Below are 12,058 nucleotides of genomic sequence, written 5' to 3'. Positions count from 1 at the left end.
TTCTCTTATGACAAAACATCTCTCTCCATTTCATTGTTGGCCTCATTAATCAAAATAGAGCCCACTACTACATGATAAGCTCCACAAAATCATTTCAAAATCCAGTAGCACTGGATTTTTGTTATTATTGCCACTCATGAGCAAAGTATATTACTGGAGAGTGAAACAACAGTTATATATATTATAACTGTATGTAATATATATATTATATACAGTGCAGTTTGAATCTAATGGTAATTGTCATGTTGTATGCTCATAGATGAAAACATAGCCAGGACAGGTCTAAGGGAAACAGGTATGTGAGAAAGTATTCAAAACAAGTTTCTCAAAGGGGTTAGCAACTTGCACTCTGCTTAGGAACATAAACTACACTGGCAGACTTTTAAAAGTGCTTAGTACCTATCCATTTTCATTAAAACTGCTATGAACAGCTGGGTGTTAAGCATGTTGGCAAGTCTCAGCATATCAAGTAGATGCTGAAATTTATGCAAATTTTCATTGCTGAGATCCATGCAAGTTATTATGATGCAGTTTATCTCTATGATTAAAAAAATCAGTGTAGACAGAGTTTGAACTAGAAAATGACATGAGGTACACCACTGTTATTTGATCCGCTCCCACTGCATTTACTTTTAATAGTTTCATTGAATATACAGGATTTTCAGATATGAGTTATAATATCCTGACATCCTAATCAGTTAAAATTTATTGAAGCAACTTAAAAAATATGTTGCCAAAGAGGATGACTGAATAGCCACACACACTGAGCAATTTCTGCAACAATCTGATATAATCTACAATCTGACAGTCACTAAGACAGAAGATAGAAATGTACCAAATAATGACTATAAATAATATGTCCTTGTAAAAACATAAACAAGAGGCAAAACATGCCTTCTCAAAACAAAAGACATCATTTTACGCAAATAAAACTGTATTACGCATTTAACTGTGCACTGAAAATGGTGCTGTTTTGAAGGTCAAAGAAAGATATACTCTTATTTATATGACCAGAAGTTATAATTAATTTGGACAGTTAATATAATATATGTATTAATAAAGATGTGTTTTCACATGGACACTATACATTCTAATGGTACATTCATGAGAAAAAAGATTTCACAAAGAACTGCATAGAATGAGCAACAGAAGTAGAATATTTTTACCAAAACATTGTTCTTAACTTTTAGCAATGCAGAATTATATATAAAGAGAGGCAAAGTTTGTATTTTCTAGTCATAATCATTCCCCAATAATTTAATGACCATGGGCAAAAGTGATTTACCTAGTGAAGATCCACTCTTCCACTAAATAAATTTACCCTAAGATATTTAGTAGCAAGCCATATGCTCAGTATATAATGAGACACTGAATAAAAAGTCACATAAGTTGCCTGTGTATAGGATAAAGAATAGTATTATAGCATTATGTTGCCACAACTGTTTATCTGAGCAGCATCTCATGACAGCTGCAAAGCATTGATGATACTTTACTGATATTTACTAAACTTTACTGATAGAAAACCATATTTGGAAATGAATGCCACACATAACTGTGTTGAATGGTTATAATTTTCACTGTTTACAGATTTTCACACTGTCACTTAGCTACACAAGAAATGCCAGCCATAATGACAGGACTTTTGGACAATTCCAGATTTAGCTATAAGACAAAAAAAGATCCCTTTGGATCATGTCTACACACTGCATTGAACTATGATATTTTTCTTCAGATAAAATATCAGCTGACAAGATATGTCCACAGTCAGAGAAGTTGTTACAAAAACAGAAAAAAGTTAGCTTTACTGCATGATCTGTATAAGAAAAGTAGAGAAATGACAGCATATTCTGCCTGTACTGACTCTAATTAGCTAATTGCTGTTTCACAGGCAAGTGAAGTTTCAGGCACAAATTTCTCCTACATTGATAAGCTAATAGAGGAATATGGAGATCATCCTAGAAGCTTTCCTGAAACCTCCTTTTTTATGGACTGAAAAGTTATTAATTCTTAATGTAATTAATTTACTTTTATTTATTGAAGTTAAAATAAAAATTAATTAAAATTATTAATTAAAATTATTGTCAAACTTCCTCACATTCCCAAATTTATATTATTCTGATAGAGGTTGACATTCAGATCGGTGATTAACTCACTTGCATAACACCAAGCATTTAGCACAATTTGAGTACATGGTGTCTAAGAATCCACATAGGGCTGGTAAATATGGCATTAGATTTATGAGGGAACACTTCCAGAAAATCTCTGGGAGCCAGGCAGCATGATAATCCATGGTACCTCTCAAATCAGTCCATAGGTTTGTTCTTCTGTGCTGGGAACTGCATTAGACCTTCACTGCCTACAGTGGAAGGTCAGGAATCTAGCTGATGTGGAGAAGCCTACGTGAATAAGAAACTGTATCTTCAGTCCTCTCACAGAATCACAGAATCATCAAGGTTGGAAAAGACCTTAAAGTTCATCCAGCCCAACCACTAACCTCACACTGACAGTTCTCAACTGCACCATATCCTTAAGCGCTATGTCAACCCGACTCTTAAACACCTCCAGGGATGGGGACTCCACCACCTCCCTGGGCAGCCCATTCCAACGCCTAACAACCCGTTCTGTAAAGAAATACTTCCTAATATCCAGTCAGATGCAAGTTATCATCTCATGGAATCCAATTAATTTAGAAATGATTGAAAGAATTCACAAAGTGTCATAGAGGATGATTGAATATACACTCATACTTAGCATTTACCCCAGACCAGTAGATGACAACCACTCTAAAAAACCTAGAGCTCTAGTCAGGTGTGAATTCATGTCAGCTGCACTTCTTTAGTTATGTCAGAGATGGCTAGAGAACTGAAAAAGGTTATCACTTCATATTATCAATCATACCGCTCTGCAGGAGAAAGTTAGAGATTGACTGACATAGAGTGATACCCTCCATTTCTGCAAAGCAAAGGATCCTTCAGTTGTTTCAGCTAGTGCAATATATATTGAAAAGGTCAGAACTCAATGAACCTCAGTCTGACTACTGCCTGGTTAATTGTTTTTTTTAGCAGTACAGAAAAATACCTCTTTGCCAAATGCCAGCTGAGCTGTGGAAGGAATTTACAAGTTTGCCTCACAATGTCAGTTATCTAGGATAGGATTTAAAGAGTTTCTACTCGATTATTATATGCAAATTCATATACACTTTTAAAATCACATACGGTCAGATGCAGTGTGTGCATTTGGAGGAGATTTAGAGTCTTAGCATTTCCTACAGATTCCCTACAACGTCTCTTTATAAATAAGAACAGAACCCAGGAGGATCAATTCACTTTCTCTCCAGTGACTTACAAGGCATTTAAGTACTTCACTTTCTAAGGACTGGATTGTTTCTGCCCCTGGGCAAGAAACCTAATTTAGATGCCTATATTAGTTTCACTGAATCTGACCCACAGTGTATTTAATACTCAAAGACTATGCATTATCCTGATGTGATTTGCAAGCCTCTGAAAGTGGTATTATTAAAAGTTTTGAAGAGAGAAAGGCAATAACATCTGTGCTTTACCCTACGCTATTTTTTAATTTTTGTAGTTAACCAATGATCTACTACTACAAACAGTTGCAAAAAACATCCATTATAAACAGCACACTAGTGGAGTACAAGCTATCTTTAACTTAACCATTTCTGCAAGTAAATATTTATGCTCTTTTTATCATGCAGGTCTTTGCTGGGAAACATGCAAGCTTAACATCCTCATTCGTTACTACTCATGCTATTCTAGGCACTCAGTATCATGTGTTAACTCCTAACTCTTGCTTGTAAATTCCTTCAGCATCTCAACTGCTTTTAGCAACTTCTCACTCTTAAGAAACACCATAAAAATAATGTTTTGCCCAATAGAAGAGGCACACATTCTTGGCTCATGTTGTAGCCTCAGCTTTAATGTTACACTGTGTACAATCAGCAAACAAGTTTTTCATCTTCGTAAATGTGATTACATCACTAGTAAACAAAATAGGGCTAATCAGAGGCTCAAACATGCTGATGAATTGCACTGAATGTTTCCAGGTACAGCTTGAGTCAGGGAACGGGAGATACAAGCATAGAAAAAACCCATTGTGTTTTGGGAAAGGAGGAAGGAAAGGTAAGGAGAATTCAGTGACATGCATATAAACTCTTCTATGCTGTTTGTCTTCAGGGCCAGAAGATAATGGTTTAGCTTCAACTGCAGACAAGGTTAGGGTTTTGCCTATACAGAATTAGCAGATTCAGATGAACTGTTTTGCTCCCTGAGCTGTGGGGATGGTAATCACTATATCATGTGTCATGGGGAAGGTAAAGATTAGATGATGGGTCAGGATAGTCATCAGGGAACTAGGTGAGAACACCTTTAGCTATTCTAGCCAGACCTTAATGAGTATATCTTTCCACGAGTATAAATTATTACCTCTAACTAAAAGGTTCACAAGAACATTCTACTATAAAAGAATGAAATAAATGTATATGTACATATGTATGTGCACGTGCATGTCTATGTGTATCTATATCCATGCACCAATATATGCTGGGGGCCACCCAGATGGAAAGCAGCATGTCAGAAGAGGAGCCAGCAGTGTGCCCTTGTTCCAAAGAAGGCTAACGTTGTTCTGGGTTGCATTAGACAAAGTATTGTCAGTAGGTCAAGGAAGGTGATCCTTTTCCTGTACTCAGCACTGGTGAGGCCAAACCTGGAGTTCAGTGTCCAGTTCTAGCTTCCTCAGTACAAGAGAGACATGGACATACTGCAGAGAATTCAGAGAAGAATCACACAGATGATGAAGGGACTGGAGCATCTCTCCTATGAGGAAAGGCTGAGAGAACTGTCGAAAAGGACATATCCACAAACCATCTGCAGTGATTTTGCTTTTTTACATGTACTAATTTTGTTTGATTTTTTAAAATATTAAAATGGTTTTACTTAAATTTCATTTAAAAATACTGCTAAAAATTGAGGGCAACTGTGGTACCTTTTAGCCACAAAAAGTAACTTCTTAAGAGTTTTTGAACAGCCAACAAAATGTCAGCTTGATATTTTTTGTTTAACTTGTTTGTTAACTTACTCTCAGTGAAGAATGCTATTGAAAAACAGAAAAATATTTATGATAATCTTGTAAATGCACAATTCAAGTACGTAATCTAAAATACTTCAGCATTAAAAAGTTTTAAGGATCCCACCAAATTTTTACTCTCTCTGAATCCTTTAAGAGTGAAAATGAACATAAATTAAGATACATTTTCTGTACAGATCAACACAAAATATTTGGAATGCCTAGTGAAATGAAGTAACTAAATTTTACCTATCATAACGTGAAATAATTTCTTACATTGGTCAAGCCATCAATCTTGAATGAAGAAATACAAACTGATTTAGTTGAGCAGATAGTTTCAGGCAAATTGAAGGAGCAAAATTAAAGTTCTATGGCAACATTGCAGGTTCTATTATTTCATTTTCAGTTTCATACTTTCCTTTTAATAAGTTAATACTGATTGGCTTCCTCAAAATTCTCCTATTGAATTTTGAATTACATTGTTTGATATCCTATTACTCAAATCTGACTACATTGCCAATATAATTACTGCACCTTGAAAGTGAAATGAGGTATCATAAAATCTCAGGCTACAAATTTAAGCCTTCATTTTAAGAGGATCTCAGTACAATCTTTCCAATCTGTTAATAATTGCAGTCTATGACTTAATCTTTTTTAGTGAATTTAGAAGTAAGGAACCAAAACCTTTTTTTCTCAAAGGTCCAATGATTAGCTTTTAATTTTGACCTGGGTTCTCTTCAGAGAGCTCTTCAGTTAATTTTCAGTGCAATGAAAATGATAGAGTGTTTTATCTGATTTATACTTGAGTATAAACCATAGTAGGAAAAATTTCACCTTTTGATAATATAATTTTTCACCTCCAGCTCTCAATAATTTTCTGTTGAAACTTTGTTATATCTTAATTTTAATTTGAAAACAATTTTTAAATATGTTTTTGGCATTATAGCAAATATTTATATGATGCAGTACTCAATTATAGACAAGCACATAAGGCTTAATTTTCAGATTAAATTGAGCAAAAATCACAGAGAATTCCCAGAAATATATCAGTCTAAACCAATTCTTTTTGAAACTCTTTACAAAAAGTTTTGAAACTGTTATTATTTTTATTTATATACTCTACCCATGTGTTCTCTCTAAAAGTTGGGCTTGAATCTGAAGAAAGAAGTTTTATGAGAAATTTTCTAGAAGATACACAATGAAATTAAGTTTGAGGTTAACACAACTGTTTTAGGAGTTTATAGGTGGGTGTCAAAGATGTAAGATACCAATGATATATGTTTACATTTGTGATGCTCATCTATCATAGGCAGTGGAAATCTAGGACTTAATTCATTTGCTAAACATGGGATATAGTGATACTTCAGATAACTGAAGGCATACAGGATATTCTCATGAGGATGATGTATAACAAAGTGGACATAATTAAGTTGCATAACTGAGGTACTTTAGTGCTCTTGGGGCATTAACCATTATGGGTTAGGGCTGCAGAGACACCAGAGGAAACCCAGAAGCAGGTACTGTGGAGTGTGGATGTAGCTACTCAACTATACAGGAAATTGCCTTTAACACTATGGATAAAGAGCTACAACACTCAGCTTGGCAATGTGGAGATCTGGTGTTTGATGTCTCTCTCTGTTTCTCTTTTTATTTGCAGTTTCATATACCCGATATGAAGGAACCTCAGGATGTCATTTGAGGATTCCAGTATTTTCACTTGATTTTAAGCAGATTCCATCTTGTTATTTCTTTCTCGATTTTGTACAAGCAGTCATTCTGGAAGGTTAATATCCAGAATAACAACTAGGATTCACAACCAAAAGTATTTGTCATTGTCATATTATTTTTGCCTTTTTTTCTTTCATGGTCTGAAGGAAGTAAATTTTACAGACTCATACAGAGAAGAAATAGCTCAGTGATATCTTTTGTTGTATCAGTGACTCCTTTGTTCATTCATTGGACCCTCAGCTCAGGGTTTTATCTCTAAGGAACAGTAAGTATGCTCAAATGAACACAAAGACATTTAGATATGTGAGAACATTGTCTCTGTCTTCTTATGTAGAAATAACTTCTGTAAGCATTGATATGATCTGATATTATTGCTATTACAATTACGGAAATATCTAAAAGTCACCATCAAAACCCAAGACTGACGTGGCAGCTGATTCTGACCTTACTCCTCACTGCCTAATTCTCAGCGTTGTGACATTCCCCATAAGCAGTCCTTTTTCGTGCCCAATGTGGGGTGTCAAAAATGGCTGTGATGGGTTGACCCTGGACAGCAGCCAAACACCCACTCTGCCTCTCACTCACTCCCCTCTTCTGTGGGATGGAGAAAAAATGAAAGGAAAGTGAGAAGACTCCTGGATCAAGATAAAGACAGTTTAATAGGGAAAACAAAACCTGTGCACACAAGCAAAGCAACAAGAGGAATTAACTCACTACTTCCCATTGTCAGGCAGATGTCCAGCCACATCCTGGTAAACAGTGCCTCAGTACATGTAACAGTTGCATGGGAAGACAAATGACATTAACCACAGTCATCATCCCCCTTTCTCCTCCTTTTCCTGAGGTTTTTATTGCTGAGCATGATGTCATATGCTATGGAATATCCCTTTGGTCACTTGGGGTCAGCAGTCTTGTCTGTGTCTCCTCTCAACCTCTTGCCACGGCTGACCTACTAGCTTTTGGAGGGTTAGTGGGGTAGGGAAGAGAGAAAGCCTTGATGCTTCGTAATCACTACTCAGCAATAGCCAAAACATTGGTGTGTTACCAACACTGTTTGAGCTACAAGTGCTCAGCACCATTACAGGTTGCCATGAAGAAATTTAACTCCACTCCAACCAGGCCCAGTACACTAGCTGAAAGGAGAATGATTATCTGGAGGTATTAGACAGAAGAAAAATTACTATTTACTTCTCTGACAAAAAAAAGGAAACTGAAGCCTGAATCACAGAATCATAGAAGCATTCATAGGAAGGGAGCTCCAAAGGACCTCCACTGGTCAATTAGTTCAACCTCTCACTCAAATCAGGGCTGGCGCCAACACTGAATTTGGAGATCATCTGGTCTAGCTAATTCAGGAAAACTTTCAATGAAGATTGCTTAGCCTCAGAAAAACTTGCTTCAGTGGTTCACTGCTTTCCAAGTGATTTCCCCCACCACCAATGTCCAGCCTGAACTGTCCATGCTACAATGTGGGGTGTTTGTCCCTTCTTACATTTTGTGGTGCTCCTAAGAAGAATTTGGTTCCATGATCTTCCCTTCAGGACATCTTAAGTTGCAATTAGGTCACTGCTTAGCATCCTCTTCACCAGACAAAACAAACCAGCTTCCTCAGCCTCTCCTCTCCTAACTGACATACCATTTTGGTAGCCCATCACTGGACGTTCTCCAGTTTCTTCCTATGCCTTTTGAACCGTGGAGTGCAAAATTGGAAACCTATTCCAGGTGCAGCCTTAGCAGCACCACATATTATGGGAATAACAACTTTATATGGCCTGCTGACAGAATTTTTCCTGATGTAGACCAATAAGCAGTTTTCCTCATTCATGTTGTTGGCTCATACTCAGTCCGGTATCTGTCATAATACCCAGCGGGTTTTTTTCTGAGAATATTTACTATTCTGGCTGTCCTTCTTAGCATGTTATGATATCTGAGGTTACTCCTCCTCAGTTTCACAACTCTGCGCTTCTTGGGTATCTGTTGGCCAAATCCTCAAGTTTATTGAGGTCACTCTGGATGAAGGGCTGCCATTCATTTTTTCTAATTCTGAACAGTTTTACTTTTGAACACATGGAGTATTCAGCAGTTGCAGATTATAATCACAATAACAGTGTTGTTGTTGTTGTTGTTGTTGTTGTTGTTGTTGTTGTTATTATTGAAAAAAAATAATAAAAAATACCTGAGGTGGAAGCAGTGGTAATCTGATATAAGCAAGCAGCATACTCAGGTCATTGCATCGCCTCTGCATATCATACTTCACCCACATCATTAAGGCATGGAAAATGGTCTCTTCATCAGGAACATTCACATCATCACTAGCAAGAAGTTTATGGAGTTCTTCAGCTGGTAGAAGTAAAAATTCTTGATTTCTTATAACTTCCATTATATTCTCCTGAGAAGAAGAAAGTATTTCAGATTCAGTAATACTGGAAAAAAACAAAAACAGCTGTTAAAGCTAATAAACCCATAGGATTAGTCAGTATCTGCCATACCCAGCCCTCTTACAGCTCATGAGAAAAACCAAAGATGACTAGAATTAAATAGCTATAGTTGTAATTCATATATGAATATATTAATAAAACATTATGAAGATTATATTTCCATTAAAAATTAAAATTGTCAGAATTAGTAAAGGCTAGGGAAGATCTGAATATTGTTTGAAATTTTTATAAACTCAGTTGTAAATGAGCACATTCAATATATTGTAAATATTTACATGTACATACTTTTTCCTGTATTTTTTCACTATCATCTGATCTATTTCTCAAATAACTTGTCGGTCATATAGTTATATTATCAATATCCAGATGATGTCTGTCTATACATATGACAAGGCTGAGAGGAAGATCAACATCATGAACTTAGCATTACTTCTTGAACTTGTTAAGGACAGAGTGTTAACATCCAGCTAACATGCAAAATGTATACAGCAATTAAAACCTCACAGTATTACAATTTGTAACACATGTGGGGACAATTATAAAAAACTAAACAGAAACTATATAAACTCTATAAAAACATATAAACTATATAAACTAAACAAAAATGTTTAATTTAGTTGACTGAATCTTAAGGACTGAATTAAGTGATCTCTGAACTACCTACCCTACATTAACAGGACACAACAGAAGCACAGTTCTGCAGAGTATCTTTCTCCAAATATTTTTTTTTTTTAGGCTACTTGATCTCTCTGGAGAAATTGCAAATGTGTACTCATATTCTTGATTCATAGACAACTGTAAGAAAAAAGTGAAGTAGGTATAGACTGGAGGCACAATAGCCTCCTCCTGGAAAAAAATCTTATTTTTGACATAAACCAAAAATGTAAAATGTATTGGAGGGAGAAGTTACAATATCTGATAGATAAAATATAATAATGAATTTCATAATGATATTTTGGATAGGGGTATGGTGTAGTCGAGAATGGTCGGTGTTAGGTTAATGGTTGGACTAGATGATATTCATGGTCTTTTCCAACCTAGACGATTCTGTGATTCTGTGACAAGACTTCATGAGAGTAAGATGAGAAGCAGGGAAGGAATGATAAAACAGTCAAGCACTTAAGTGTAAGAACATCAAAATTGAGGGAAGTGGATAATTCCACTGCTACACCCACTCAGTTCTTAGCATATCAAAATTCAAATTAATGCTGTTTATAATTGCTTGTTTGGGTCTGGGCCAGGGGAAAGACTGCCTGGTCATCAGGAACTTAAACAGAAGTTACACAGTATTTACTGAGATAATATATCTAATACAGAAAAAAGAAATGGTGGAAGACTGAAAACATCAGAATTATACTCTAGCTCTAGTAAGTCACATATTGTCTTTCCCTTGCCCCATGCAATACAAGGAAAATATTATTTTAATTCTCCACATCATATTTTTAAAAGTTACTGCTTAGAAGAATCTATTAAAAAATAACTGCATATTATTTTAAATAATGTACCAGAGATGAATAATACATAGACATGACAAAATCATGACAGAAGTTCATTGAAATATGTAATACAATTCATGTCAAATACATATGTGCAAATACAATAAATCAGCTAAAGCTTAAAGTGTTGCTTATTCTTATGAATATGAATTCTTTTACATGTAAAACTTAACTTTCAATGAGTAACTTTTTAAAACTCTACATACACATCCAAAACAGGATGTTGACGCAATAGAAAATCAAAGGTATATATATGGTCATGGTCTGTATTAACCATGCTGTTATCTTTACATAACTGATAATTAGATCAAAACATGACTCAGTTCTTTTTCTAAATTGCTTGATTAAATGTCAATAGGTATCTTAAAAGCTAGATTTTTATGGCCTAAGGGTTTAATCTGTTGACTCTCAATAAAGTTTAAATTGTGTGACTAGAACTTTGTACATTAGTTTGGAAATGTAAGGGAACTAGTTTGCAGGCACTTAACCACAAGTTGGCTTAATTAATTTTAATTAAAAAGTCATAAAACTCAAAAAATTTCATCGCACTTCTCAATAAAATGATTTATAAGCCAAAGTTTAATTAAGGCTGGTTAAACTGACATTAAATCCTATTATGAAAAAAAATATAACTCTAGTTTGTAATAGGAACCAACATCAAACTTTGCAATAGCCTATTAATCTAAAGACCTAATATTATTGAGAAGCATTGAGATGGTGGAATACATTTCATGAACTCACAGAACTTAATTAATATTGAATAACACTCAGAGCAGGGGCTCTAAATTCAGAATAACAATTTTAGGTTTGATTAAGATTTTTATAACTTTTAATTGTCTTTTCATTTGGATATATGCTTAAGGAGAACTTATTCCAGCCTCTCTACTGATTTACCATTGATTGAAAGCAGAATCTAACAAAGTTTTCAGACAAAACATATGAGCTCAAATCTGTTCTTCTAAACATCTGGACTTACTTACCCTAGTTTCACATTACTCAGGGCTGAGTATATTAGAAAATTCTATTTAATAAAAATTCTTTATATAACTGTAACTTCTGTATATATACATTTATATGGTGTATTTACGTATATTTTATATATAAAAAACAGCAATAAAATCCAAGTTCTTGATCTTCAGAGCTAAAAACTCTCTCCTTCAAGTATTTAGCATTTTATAAATTGACTATTGAATGTTTAGAACTTCCTACATCACATTTTTATTTCTTGAGATTCATTTCATTTGGAGCAGCAAAGCATATTTCAGTGGCTTGCTGTTTTATTGTAACAGAAATAATTTATTATATGCTTATTGT

At 34.9% G+C, this 12,058-nt stretch overlaps 1 protein-coding gene across 2 annotated transcripts in view; it reads right to left on the bottom strand.

Annotated features, from left to right (window-relative positions):
- Positions 1-12,058, bottom strand: part of KLHL1 (kelch like family member 1) — a 260,832-nt gene that overhangs the window by 108,990 nt on the left and 139,784 nt on the right. For both annotated transcript variants that reach the window (XM_074815555.1, XM_074815556.1), the window contains one exon: positions 8,987-9,199. In XM_074815555.1, the coding sequence (XP_074671656.1) occupies positions 8,987-9,199 (213 nt within the window). The remainder of the gene's footprint in view (positions 1-8,986; positions 9,200-12,058) is intronic.

Source organism: Strix aluco, chromosome 2, assembly GCF_031877795.1.
Source record: "Strix aluco isolate bStrAlu1 chromosome 2, bStrAlu1.hap1, whole genome shotgun sequence".
Taxonomy (NCBI): domain Eukaryota; kingdom Metazoa; phylum Chordata; class Aves; order Strigiformes; family Strigidae; genus Strix; species Strix aluco.
This window is presented reverse-complemented; position numbering and strand designations above follow the sequence as displayed.